Source organism: Crinia signifera, chromosome 1 (assembly GCF_055691185.1).
Source record: "Crinia signifera chromosome 1, ASM5569118v1, whole genome shotgun sequence".
NCBI classification, from domain to species: Eukaryota; Metazoa; Chordata; class Amphibia; order Anura; family Myobatrachidae; genus Crinia; species Crinia signifera.
In genome coordinates this window covers 170223145-170237894 of record NC_139217.1, presented here as the reverse complement: position 1 = coordinate 170237894, position 14750 = coordinate 170223145, and the positions used below count along the sequence as shown (strand labels likewise).

General features: G+C 46.4%; 1 protein-coding gene across 3 annotated transcripts in view; it reads right to left on the bottom strand.

Annotated features, from left to right (window-relative positions):
* Positions 1 to 8539: 8539 nt before the first annotated feature.
* Positions 8540 to 14750, bottom strand: part of HPSE (heparanase) — a 54577-nt gene continuing 48366 nt past the window's right edge. For all 3 annotated transcript variants that reach the window (XM_083176748.1, XM_083176740.1, XM_083176758.1), the window contains 2 exons: positions 9307 to 9450; positions 8540 to 8802 (listed from right to left, as the gene is read on the bottom strand). In XM_083176748.1, coding sequence (XP_083032874.1) covers positions 8643 to 8802; positions 9307 to 9450 — 304 coding nt within the window. In that variant the 3' untranslated portion in view covers positions 8540 to 8642. The remainder of the gene's footprint in view (positions 8803 to 9306; positions 9451 to 14750) is intronic.

The window sequence follows — 14750 nt, the reverse complement described above, 5'->3', positions numbered from 1 at the left end:
TGTTTGAACGCAAACCGGTTATCAGATGATGTGGCTATGCTGTATAAAAAAATTATGTGAGTGCGATGCCAATCACTCGTGTGCGAGGAGCTCCATCTAGTGGCCAAATAAAGACAAGACTAACAAAATCTTTTATGCAATCTTTTATAGCAGCGCCAGTCAGACTACCTTTCTCTATAGAATAATACATATATACATTATAATTGCCAACATTTTGTTAATCTTTATCAAGCAGGGTAGATGAAGCAACCACTGAGGAAGGGCATACTGACCCTCTCCATGAGGGAGAAAATGCTCTGTTCCTGAACTTCCCTGGTAATGTATGATTGCCAGAGCATTTTCTCCCTCATGGAGAGGGTCAGGTAGGCAAGTATGGGGGGGGTGGGGGGTCTGTGGGAAAATTTGCAAGCTTCCTGTTGTTCTGGATATATGCTAAGGAATTGATCCAGAGTGAATGGTAATTTTTTTTGGTACTTATGTAGTATCTGGGCTGCCGATTTCTAAATCGGGTACATCGCATCGCATCGCATGCGACCATCGGATGCGATGCGATGCGATGCGATGACCCGATTTTTCCATAGGAATCAATGTTAAAATGGACTGAGTCCATTTTAACATGGAATTCAATGGGAAAAAGGGGTCCTTTTCATACCCCTACTATCCAAGTGGGCATGGAGTTGGATATAAACCTGTGGCGAGCGTAGCGAGCCACCGAGCCCGAAGCGTGGCGAGCGTAGCGAGCCCCGCGAGGGGACACAGAATACCGTCCCCTCGCGGGGCTCGCTTCGCTCGCCACGCTTCGGGCTCGGTGGCTCGCTGCGCTCGCCACAGGTTTATATCCAACTCCATGCCCACTTGGATAGTAGGGGTATGAAAAGGACCCCTTTTTCCCATTGAATTCCATGTTAAAATGGACTCAGTCCATTTTAACATTGATTCCTATGGAAAAATCGGGTCATCGCATCCGATGGTCGCATGCGATGCGATGCGATGCGATATCGCATCGCATCGCATCTGATTGTATGCCTTAACTTAAGGCATACAATCAAAAAATCGGCAGCCCAGATACTACATAAGTACCTTTTTTTTTCTTTTCACAATGAACCTATGTTTTTGGATCTGCGCATGTGCAGGACCCACAATGTTTGAATGCACATTTGGGGATGTAGTGTTGCTTGCAGTGAACCAGTTGCCGAAACATGACATGCTGCTGGCATTTGGGGGAGACAAATGAAAGTGTTCCAGTAACCAGTTGCTGTGCCCTCGGCTGCAGCTTCGATGGCTACTGCAGCGTGGCGGCTGCAGCGCCGACTATGTGGTGGTGGGGGGGGGGGGGGGGTTGAGTGGATCTCTAAGCAAATGTATACATACATGTTATCATGTATGTAATATATGTGCTAGATGGATCTGCATCACAATACAAATTGGGCACCAATGCAATGTCTGGTAATTAGCATAAACCATAGAACATTCTTTCTAATCCCACCCGGACTACCATTGGATAGTTTCAAAGGAGTCCACGGGCATGCTTAACGGTGTGTTTTGGCTTATGTTCAGTAGTAGTTTTCACCTATGGGCCGGGCTGCAGTGCCCCCAGGTAAAATCTGCCACTGTATTGAAGCCAGATGCAGTCTGTGAGATTGCACTGGCATCACTGTGACTGGCAGTGACTTCCTATTTGAAGGCCGACCTGCCAGTCACCAAGGCAGTCCCATTGGGAAGTATTTCCTCCCTCCGGGACGCCTCTCTACAGGCTGCTGAGCGGCAGCCCTTAAAACCCGGGGTCTACGCATGTGCAGTACCTACTGAAATTGTACAGGCACCGGGACTGTGATTTCCCTTTTATGGGCTATTGCAGAAGCAGTGCTGCATGGCACCCAATGTGTACCGTGTTGCTGATCCAGCATGTTATTACATACATGATAAAGTAGGTATGTAAATATGTGCTTAGCAATCCCTCCAACACTACATGGTTGGGGCTACATCTGCCAGTGGTCATGCAGTTGATCCAACGCTGGGGTCTCATGCCCAGCAATGCTGATCAGCATTGGGGAACCATTTTGCAAATATAAACAACATTCATGGTATGGCGTTGTATGTAATAACTGCTGGCTGGGGATCTGCAGCACCTCATATATCAAGTGACGTGCAGCACCTGGGACTCAGTGGCATCACACTTCTTCTAAGTCCACCGCCCAAACTCCTGTGATACTAGGCAATGGGAGCCTGGGATAATGATGCAATTCCCAGGTCCCCAGCAAGAGGCCGTGGTAAAATAGCATGGTTCCCATGATTAGTCCTGCCCCTCTATACAGCGCCTTGATTCCCCTGTTAATCTCCACACCCTGCCCACATCACTAGGAAGCAGACAGGATGCAAGAGATCCGACTACTCTTTCGGTGGTGTTGGGGGACTATCTGAAAAATTGTGAGTGTCCCGCAACTCTTTTCATTTATATCTAAATGAAAACTTCTGCTAAATGCTAATTAGTGCTGCAGACCACAGTCCTCATTATCAATGGGGACTACAGTATGACCCCTATGTGAAAAAGAAGAGGCCCTTGTGCCATCTACTACTGGGCCCCCTCTACCCCAGGCAGCAGTGCAGTAGGTCATTAAGAGATTCTAGCACTGTACCAGAGCCAGTTCTCTAGTAAAATGGAGCTGTGACAATTTACCTGGAGATTTTTCTACTGTAAACGCACAAAATGCCAGGACAATGGTCACCATACCATACATTAGAGTAAGAGAGGTGCAGGGTGTTTGGTGTGGGCCCTCCTGGACCCTTACACCCATTATAGATATGCCACTGAAATCAGCCCCAGTCCAGCTCTGGAAATTGACACTGTGCACGCACCAATGGCATATATTCAGACGGGTATGGGTCATAAAGTCGACCAACATTAGTTTGATAGACACTAGATAGACACATGAAATAGGTCAACATAGTCATTAGGTCAACATGCAAAAGGTCAACATGACCTTTTCATTTTTTATGGTGTCTATTTGCCTCTACCACCTCTGATGGGAGGCTATTCCACTTATCTACTACTCTTTCAGTGAAGTAATTCTTCCTCACATTTCCCCTGAATCTTTCTCCCTCTAGTTTCAGTGCATGTCCTCGTGTTCTGTTGCTCCTCTTCCTGTGAAGAATGTTTCCCACCTGTACCTTGTTAAAACCCTTGATATATTTGAAAGTTTCTATCATGTCCCCCCTTTCCCTTCTCTGCTCTAAAGTATACATATTAAGATATTTTAGTACGTTTTGTCTACATTATAACAACCATGACAACAGGGGTGTGGATCGTTTGGTCTACAACAACTAGGTCGACAAGCATTTGGTCGACATGGGTGTAGGTCGACACAATCATTAGGTCGACATGGGCTAGGTCGACAATCTAAAGGTCGACATGGGGGTTTTCGGGTTTTTTTACCCTAATGTCGACATGCCACACAGTTTGAAGTGCATCGCATCCCCTCGTGGAAAACCCCATGTCGACCTTTTTACTGTTGACCTAGCCCATGTCGACCTAATGCTTGTGGCGACCTAATGTCATGTTGACCTAGAACCATGTCAACATTGCTGCATGTCGACCTAGTGGTGTTGACCCAATGTTTGTCAGCCTAGTTGTTGTAGACTTAATGACCGTATCCCGACAACAGAGATTGTTGTAGGATAAGCTCTGGCCAAGGACATGAAAATGTGGCATTTTATCACAAGATAAATTCCAAGGTCCCCGTACAGAATTTGCGAGAAAGCTCTGTACTATTGAATAAGAGGCAGATGACTACAAGAATTGGTGCGGGCCAGGGGCAGATGGTGGCGGGGATGGGGATTGCCCATGGGAACACCCAGCGTTTTATGGGCGTCCCCATGCAAATGCTGCGTGTTCCCATGGGTACGCGGGTGGCTGACGTCACAGAACGTCAGCCGCTTGCCCGTCTTTGTCCCAACGCTTGCAAATAGAAGTCAGTTCTCACTGGCTTTTATTTACAAAGGCCGGAGAAATCATTCCATGGTCAGCGACCATCAAATGATTTCTCCTGCAGCGAGGACATGCGAGGGGATGTGTCTTCCTTACACATCCCCTCGCATGTTACCATGGGGATTTGGCAGCAGGGACGTGGGCATTCTGCGGGGCGGCATCTCTGGTGCTGTGTGTAAACGGCGTAAATGGCGATGTTTGCAGCTTACCGTGCCAACCAGCATCAGGGCCTAAATGCAGAGCGCAGGACTGGATAATACCAGGGGCCTGTTTTGGAGTTGCATGCAATGGAAAGTGAAATGATATTTTGCTACTGTGTGTACGTGAATATTCCTAACAACTTGTACAGCAAACTGTGTGCACGCATAGAGGTGCAGTTGCTAATGGTAACAGAAAATTACTGGATATGTGCTCTGGATTCCTGTCCAGTGACTGGGAAGTGGCCATCCAGACACAGGAAGTGCTTAACCGCTCACATTGGAGGCCACACTCAGAAACTCTACACCTGCCATAGGGCTGCTGCAAGTCTATATGGTTTAAACAATGGATCCGATATGTAATGCCGGCGGTCGGAATCCCGACACTGGAATCCCGACCGCCGAAATCCCGACATGGGGGGGGACGTGGAGCGCCCCCCCTTGCGGGCTCGCTGCGCTCGCCACGCAGCGGGCCCGGTGCCTCGCTACGCTCGGCACGCTATTTTATTCTCCCTCTATGGGTGTCGTGGACACCCACTGAGGGAGAAAGTTTCGGGATTTCGGCGGTCGGGATTCCAGTTACGGGATTCCGACCGCCGGGATTCCGACTGCCGGCAAATTGACTGCATCCCCAAACAATAATGGTGTCTAAGATGCATCAAGCTGTATAACAGCATTTATAGACCATGCAAGCGTGTTCCCTGTCCTTGCAGAGCCAGACACACATACAGGGGAAACGCTGATACTAGCACTAGCCTCAAGTCTCAGACAGGACAACAGCCAGAATAAAGCAGTCGCAGCAGTGTGCAACTCTGATCTCAACAAGCAGCTTTCAAACGTCTGTTTTGAAAGTGGCTCTTATGCTTTGCTTTTTGGCATTAGGCCTGTATATATTTTGTCAGTCATGTTCATTCTGAACCTTGTCTATTTTGTGTTTGGGTTTTTGCACCATCTGCAAATAGCGGATCAACAGAATTTGGACCTGGATGCCCACTGGCACTATTACATTATTTTGCTATTGAGTTATTTATGTAATTGAACAGTTAAAGGTACACAATTTCAGACATTTTCATATACTGTATGTTATACCTTATTGTTATGAAACAAATGTACAGTGCATGTTTCTATTGTATTGTCTCTGTCACTGCCACATACAGTACCTCAAGTTGTAACATCCATCATCCAAGCGGGCTGCTTTACCAGGGCACATGCAGTTCTAGAGCAGTTTACTCACCACCCCTTTGTATTTCTTAATGATTTTGACATGAATTAGTTCCTCATATGTTCCCCTGTCCCCTTCTTGCCCTGTTTCTCCCATGGTTCTCTCCAGTATGGAAAAAGCCTTTGATTTAAGTCTTGTTCAATGACTCATACCGGTTTATCATTCATTGGGGCAGATGTATTAAGCCTTAACAAGAGATAAATTCAAGTGTGTTGAGGAGAGATAAACGTCCAGCCAATCAGCTACTTAATGACTTTTTTCGAACACAGCCTGTAACATGGCAGTTGGCAGGTGATTGGCTGGACGTTTATCTCTCCTTATTACACTTGCATTTATCTCTTGTTAAGGCTTAATACATCTGCCCCATTGATGTCTGCTATTTGAGGGGGAAGGATTTTATTAAGGATATTGCACTCTGTAACTTAAGCTGGGTACACATATATACAATCCTTATTTTTTGCAACCGTTCGGCCGACCGTACTCCCGTCGGACCGTCCACAAACAACAGCCGACACGCGCGTACACACCTCGTACACACCTGTACAATTTACTTGCGACGTCTGATGTACTCCCGTCCAAACAGTCGCAAGAAAAAGATTGTACCACCGTACACACTCTGTCGATTTGGGCTAGTGACATGTCACATGTGACCAAAATTATCATAATGGGCTGGGTTAGGGCATAATTATAGCAGTCACCCTCCTATTAAAAAAAAAAAACGGCGTGGGGTCCCCCCCCACAGCCGTAACCAGCACCAGGCTGAAAGAGCCGGGGCTGGTATTAAAAAATCAGGAAACCCGACAAATAGGGCTTCGCTGATTTTTTAAAACCAGCCCCAGGCTCCAGGTCCGGGGCTGGTTCCCAAAATACGGGGGACAAAATGACTAGAGGTCCCCCGTATTTTAAGAACCAGCCCCAGGCTAAACCAGCCAGCAGGGTAATGCCACAGCCGGGGGACACTTATTATATAAGGTCCCGCGGCCAAAGCATTCAGCCCTCTGAACGGTCAGCCTGGCCAGGGGTCCTGGGGGAGTGGGGACCCCCCCAATAAAGGGGTCCCCCCCCTCCAGGACTTACCTGACCAGGCTGAAGCCTGGTGCTGTCCTCGATGCCCCTGGGCGGTGGGCATCGAGCTGATCTTTGTGTAAAAAATAGATGAATAAACTATTGTTTTAAACTGTGGAACTATGAGTCCCAGCAAGCCTACCCTGCAAGCTGGGACTTGGAGAACCACAAGTCCCAGCCTGCGGGGCATTAAAGGGCCCGCTGGGTCTTGTAGTTCCACAGTAAAAAAAATAGTTAAATAAATACACACTGACACATTAGAAAAATAAAAGTTTAATACATACATACATTACACAAACACACTGATACTTACCTATCTTGATCCCGTAGGTAGGTCCGGGTCCGGGGCTCCAGGGCTGAAGAGTACAGGGTCCTGGATCCGTAGTAATCCAAAGGGGTACCTGGGGAAGGAAATCCTACTCACCTGCTCCTGTGGCGACCACCTCGGCATCTTCTGTTGAAGTCCCGCTGCTCCCGGCTGCTGGTACCCGCTCTGCCTCCGCTGTATATTAGAGACGCAGAGATCCTTCTTCCTCAGCGTCTCTGCTCAGAATGATTTCTGGCCAATCAGGAGCCAAGAAAGTCGGCTCCTGATTAGCCAGAAATCATTTTGAGCAGAGACGCAGAGGAAGAAGGATCTCTGCGTCTCTAGTATACAGCGGAGGCGGAACGGGTACCACTGCAGCCGGGAGCAGCGGGACTTCAACAGAAGATGCCGAGGTGGTCGCCACAGGAGCAGGTGAGTAGGATTTCCTTCCACAGGTACCCCTTTGGATTACTACAGATCCAGGACCCCGGACTCTTCAGCCCTGGAGCCCCGGACCCTGGGACCTACCTACGGGATCAAGATAGGTAAGTATCAGTGTCTTTGTGTAATGTATGTATTAAACTTCTATTTTTCTAATGTGTCAGTGTGTATTTATTTAACTATTTTTTTTTCTGTGGAACTACAAGTGCCAGCGGGCCCTTTAATGCCCGCATGCTGGGACTTGTGGTTCTCCAAGTCCCAGCATGCGGGGGAGGCTTGCTGGGGCTCATAGTTCCACAGGAAAAGACAATAGGTTTTCATCTATTTTTTACACTGAAATCAGCTCGATGCCCACCGCACAGGGGCATCGAGGACAGCACCAGGCTTCAGCCTGGTCAGGTAAGTCCTGGAGGGGGGGGACCCCTTTATTGGGGGGGTCCCCACTCCCCCAGGACCCCTGGCCAGGCTGACCGGTCAGAGGGCTGAATGCTTTGGCCGCGGGACCTTATATAATAAGTGTCCCCCGGCTGTGGCATTACCCTGCTGGCTGGTTTGGCCTGGGGCTGGTTCTTAAAATACGGGGGACCCCTAGTCATTTTGTCCCCCGTATTTTGGGAACCAGCCCCGGACCTGGAGCCTGGGGCTGCTTTTAAAAAATCAGCGAAGCCCTATTTGTCGGGTTTCCTGATTTTTTAATACCAGCCCCGGCTCTTTCAGCCTGGTGCTGGTTACGGCTGTGGGGGGGACCCCACGCCGGTTTTTTTTTTTTAGTCAAAGCTAGAACGCCCACATGGGCGTTCCAGCTTTGGCAGTATAGTCGCAAGGACGGCAACATATCGGTCGAACGTGCGTACACACTGCACTTTTGTACCGATATGGGGCCGTCCTGTCGGATGAAAATTAAACAGCAAAGAACCGTCGACCGACCGAGTATGGACGGTCAAGACAGTTTTTGGCCGTTTATCGCTCGTACGGGACAGCGTACACACATATACAATTGAACGGCTGTCCGACCCAGAACGAAAGAACGGCCCGACAATTGTATATATATGTGTACCCAGCTTTACTCTATGGAAATGCAAATTAAATAATGGAAACACAACATAATAGATAAGAAATCGGACCTTCATTTTCAGCATAAACTCTAGAAGTAATAATGTTTCCCTGAGATAAAAAGGGTGAAATGTAATAGGGTGAGAGAATCAGAAAGTGAGAGATTTGGTAAGAAATCTCCAGTGTGATTTGCAGTGTACATGATTGCCGCTTTAAAAAAACTGGAGATTTCTTACCAAATCTCTCACTTTCTGATTCTCTCACCCTATTACATTTCACCCAAAGTATGGTTCGTTCACAACCAATAACATGTAGATACAGTACATGTTGGTTCCTGAAGTCCATAAACAAGGCATTTGTCCTCCTCAGACCTCATAGGCAAGCAGTGGCCTTAGCATTTTTTACAACATAAAATCCAAAACTCAGGGAAGGAAGAATGAGAGGCGACCCTGGATCTAATTGTTTTTCATTTAAAACTGGCAATGTTCTCTCATCCACCATCTTCAATACTTGACCATTCAGCAAAACCGTTCTGCAGAAAGAAAAATAATACTATTAGAAATGCAGATGGCTAGGCATCAACCAAGATGTATTGCTTTGGAAGAAGAAAACAATATATATAGCATTTTAGGGGCAATACAGCAAAGGGGTTGTTTGAACAAAAGGGGTGATTCTGGTTGAACCGCAAAGCTGCCCGCACCTCTCTGCTGTCTTAGGTCTCCAGGCTCCCTGTACGGGAAGCAGGCGGACAGCTGACATCCACTGAAGCCCTGGGCGTTCCCATGCCCCACCACCCCCCATCAGCAGTGCTGTGTGCGACTGGCCAGCAAATAATCAATTTGCCATGGGCGCTAGCACATGCACAGTCGCAAAATTTCGCTCCCGTGTTAACATGTACGGGTGCAATTAAATCACCCCCAAAGTGTAAATAAATAGTCATATAAGCCCAGTGCACACCGGACAGTGATTAAAAGATGCAAGGTTGTGTTCTTCCCAAACTTGTTCAAGTATAATATCTCCTTGTAAATCAACTTACGTAGAAAGTATTCCTTCATCACCAGGTAAAAGCAGATATTCATCCACGGACTTTTTTGAGAGGTAACTCGGTAACTGTATCTGCTGTGAGTGGTTATCCAAGTTCATGGCAAATAGGGTAACATCTCCCACTGTGTATTTTGGGCTAAAAAATAAAAACCTCGTCAACCCAATAATATCTGTATCTGGAGATCATTTATTTATTTACAGTTTCTTATTTAGCGCAGCATATTCCGTTGCGCTTTACAATTGGAAATAACAGTGATTAAACAAACTGGGTAGATCCAAACGGACATGGAGATAATCACAATTAATCAAGAATCGTCATAGCGATACATACATAAACATCCCCAGTTTTCTTTTATATATTCACAAATAGGTTAAGTATATTCTTAACCTGACTTTGTCTTTGTCTCACCAATGCCTCTGAATTTATGTCTACAGTATATTTTAATAGACTTTATACATGAGGTCTCCTCTTTTGCTGTTCTGTTGTACTAAAGTTGTGTGCCTGCTTTTGTCTTGGCCATCTAAAATAAAGAATTCTTTAAAAATATAGAATCCCCTGTCGCTTATGACATGACATGACATGGTATAGGATAATATTCAATGATGCACTAAGGACCTTATTCAGGTCCGTTCATAACGAACGTACGCGGCCGGTGTTTTGACTTTGCGTGGGGCAGTCCATTAGCATATGGGAACGCATATTAGAATATGGGAACGCCCAGTTTTCTCATGTTAATGCACCCGGGACGGACATGCGGGGGGAAGGCAACTGACATCACCGGATGTGAGCTGCCTGCCCACTTCCCTCCGAGAGTACATACATATGTAAGGTTGCTCAGAGCAACCTTACATATGCGTGCATCTCCTACATCTTTCGATGGTCAGCGACCATTGAAAGATGTGGGGGTGGCCCAGTGGCATGCGAATGGATGTTTATGGAAAACATCTATTCGCAGCCATGGGAACGTATGCGCCTTGCGAATGGTGGGCCGGTGTACCACCATTCGCATGGGGGGGATCTGGTTGACTTGCAAGGATGCAAATTCGCATGCGAGCTAATAAACCAGAATAACCCTGCAGAATAAAACTGCACTTTTCAGATCTCAGCCATTGACAAATAATAAAACGATATTCAGCTGCAGGATTATTAGAAAGTTAATGTTTACTGCCACAAGCTACAAGAATTTCTTGAAAGTTAATGTTTTACTGCGACAACAATTCCTTGCAAACATAGGCAAATCTAGAATTATGGTAATGGTTGGTCCCAGAACTAGACATAACAGCAGGGGGACCTTTGCGCGGCGTAGCCGCGCGGCAAAAAGGGTTGCGTGACCCCATGGAAAGGAGGCGTGGCATTACAAAAAGGGGTGTGGTATTACACTTTAGACCATACACGGTAATGCCCATTACACATTTTAGCAAACTCCGTAATACCCATTACACATAATGCCACACGCCGTAATGCCAATTACACATTAGGCCACACATCATAATGCCCATTACACATTGTGCCACACATCATGATGCCCATTACATACTATATAACAAACCGTAATGCCCATTACATATTTGCCACATAAGTGCTGCTTACCTACGTGCTCATTGCTAGGGGGTTCTTGCTTGATGGCACCATAGTACCCATTACACATGATGCCGCACACCATAGTACCCATTACACATGATGCCGCACACCATAGTACCCATTACACATGATGCCGCGCACCATAGTACCCATTACACATGATGCCACACACCATAGAACCCATTACACATGATGCCGCGCACCATAGTACCCATTACACATGATGCCACACACCATAGAACCCATTACACATGATGCTGCGCACCATAGTACCCATTACACATGATGCTGCACACCGTAATGCCCCTTACACATTAAGCCACACATTATGCGTAATGCCCCCACATACTGCCACTTGTAGCTTCCCTTAAGCAATGCCCCCAAAAGTGCCACTGTAAATTTTTATATGAGTTCGCTGCATGCTTCAGGGAGAGATGGAGAGCGGTGCAGCTGCTTCTATGGGGAGAGGAGCAGAGCGCAGCGCAGAGCACGCTCCCACTCCCCTCCTGGTGTCCCCTCTAGCCGAGTGGACATTTGAAATATTATGCGCACTGTTGTGCGTGACGTCGGGGAAGCACACCGGGCGCCGGCACCACATGATTAAAGGGGGGCGGGCTTAGGTGACAGCAGCGAGAAGAATTGGAGCGGAAGCTGCAGGGGTGACAGTCATTGACAGCTGGACAGAGAGCAGGGGGTTGCCCGGCTGTATTCAGAGCACTGCAGGTCTTGGCTGTTTGAAATAATACCCCTTTCACAACAGAAAATGCAGGGATTTACCCGGGAATGTGGTACCAGGATCATGAAGGGACATTCCCAGGCTGACCCATTATACACCAGCCTAGTCCCTGCATTTTCTGGTGTGAGGGGGAGAGACAAACACTCCCCTCTCCCTACACGCCTTTAACCAACAAGCTATATCTTCGGAACCAACTGACCCATTTACATGAGACCAGTATCATATTGAAGAACTTTTGAGTTGGCTTCGAATGATTTTTGGTCCCGTGAAACTGGGCTGTTTGGTTCCAGAGAAATCTGCCCTCAAATAACATAAAACAGTCATGAAATGACATTTAAGAAATGAAAAAAAAAAAAAAACTGTTTAACCTCAATATTAACCAATTAACCCATATGGATCCAGCCTGGTATCAGATTGAAGGCCCGGCGATTTGGGTTTGACTGACATCAACCTTGAGCTTCAGTGATGCAGAAAGGGGAACTGGCAGCTGTTGAACTGGGTGCGGGTCGGAATTAGCGGGTCCCATGTTATCCTATAGGGAAAACGTTCCAGATTTGCCTGGCAGTATCTCCGGTTCCCAGGGGGCTAGAGACACGGGGCTGGGCTCGTTGGAAAGCCCCATCCATCAGCTACAAAATGGGCTGTGCACCCCCGGACCACCCCCTAGATTCGCCTATGCTTGCAAAATATCTAGAATGTTATACTAGTGGAATGTGAAGAAGAGACTGCAATCATATGAATATGTATTAAACTTAGGAGGTTATTTTGGTTGAAGCCTGCGCCCCCCGCGCCCCCCCCCCCACCCCAAAGTGCGGGTTCGCCCACACAGGCTGCGGATGGATGTTTTGCATAAACATCCATTCGTATGCCTGGGGTAACCGCCCACATCTTTCGATGGTCGTGACCATCGAAAGATGTGGTGCGTGCACACATATAAAAGTGACTTTTAAGTCACTTACATATGCGTGCATGCTGGCACGGATATGGGCGGGCAGCTGACATCCAGTGATGCCAGCCCCCCGCACGTGCTTCACCGCCTCATTACCATGGGAATGCCCAGCGTTCTCATGGGAATGCTAGGCGTTCCCATATGGTAATGGGGCAGCACGGCGCCCCCACCCTTCTCCGCCCCCGTATGCCGCCATGGATGCGTGCACCCGGCGAACCAAAAGTTTGCAGTGGGTGCGCGCACCCTACGTCTGCACATGCGCAGAAATACTCCTTCGCAGACGTGCACAGAGGACCGAATGGACGTGAATAACCCCCTTAGTCACGTCGTTGCAAACCACTTGTGTATTATAATAAGAATAGTCCAGGCTTTCCCAAACACGGTCCTCAAGACACACGGTCTACGTTTTAAGGCTATCCATACATAATGGTTAGATCAAACTTACTGATGATACCTATACATGGGTATACTTAAAACCTGTAGTGCTAGGGTGCATGATGACTGGGTTTGGAAGCACTTCACCAGTCCTATGCAAGTCTGTGTTGGACTGTTTAGTTAAAAAAGTACCGACTGCCTAACATGACAAATTCCATTAGATGATGAACTTATTTAGTTAGGCATACAGATGGAGCTACACTCATCTAGCCTGCCTATGGCGGTTGGCGTGCAAATTTGCCACAGTGCCCTTAGTCACGCTGCAATGCTATGATTCGTTCAGCTTGCCATTTGGCGAATGGTGTTACCGGATAAGTGCAATACCAGCGATCATCCACCAAATTACGCTTTTTAAAATCTCCACTGTGCATGCGTCAGATGTCTAATGCAGAACAATAGCAAAATAATCTGGATTGCGTGTGTGTGAAGTGACTATTGAAATGCACTGTAGTGCAAGAACTACTTTGCTACTACTTTACATTGCTGTACTGTTCAGTATGTTAGATAGACACTTTTTGGGCGTGCATCTCACTGCGAATACTGAGCATACAGTGTATTTTACCATACAGTATAATACTTTACCAAGAAAATATTACACAAAATAATAATATAATATACAAAATATTCAGACAATCCATGGTTTTCGGAATATTTAGGTTTTTTGGAATACACGGATAAGGGAGACCCGACCTGTATTCAGCATTGGCTATGGGAATTGCAGGTCGAAGTTATTATTTTCTTAAGGGACCGAGACACTACATGGCCCATTTGCCCGAGCTTGTCTTGTACACGCACGAGCGTCTCACACGTAAGCCCGTCCCATTCTTGGGCGAATCCATCTATATATCAATTCACTGCTGGATTGGTGGAGTACTAGCCACCCAGTGGTAGCGATAGTTATTGCATGGATATTGTATGGCGTGCATCCACGCACCTACAAAAGTAGTGCTCCAAAACCATCGCCATGGCGCACTGGCAGAAACGATGAGAGCGGCCCATCTGTACACCCTATCTGTTATTCCAGGTATGTTCTTCAACTCGGTAATATACAACGGTAATGTACAACTTTTAATATAGGAGAGTCAAATATGTATTTACTTGTGTTGTACCATCTTCCAGAAATTTAGATTTGGACAGTAAACATATAATTTTTGGTTCTTCTTAACTACCACATTAACTGCGGTTCAAAAGTTTTAGGCAGGTGTGGAAATAATGCTGCTGAGTAAGAATGCTTTAAAAATCTAAAAATCTTAAATAAGCTTTTCTTGATGTGGTAAAACTACCTTGGGGGAAATATAAAATAATTGTATAGGTAAGAATGCACCTATTAGATCTAAAATACGGTTGAAAAATTTGCATCTGCTAATTTACTATCAGCCAAATTTATCTGATTTACCATATTTATATATGGCAAGCTCAGACAAAGGAATGAATACACCATCATTAGATCATGTTACTGAGTTCTATGGTGGTGTGCTCATTTACTAATATCCGGACGGTAATTAAGCAGAAAATATGAATGGAAAATACTGTTTGCAAGCTTCTCTATCTAAAAAAAAATAAAACAAACTATATGGGTCCTCCACCCACGAGTAAAACCAACTAGGGCTCTTTGAGCCGGTGCTGGTAGCAGATATACAGGGAAAAAAAATTAAATAAGGTCCACCTGCATTTCTATAACCAGCACTGGGCTCTTAAAAAAAATACTGGAAAAAAAAAAGAATAGGGGTATCC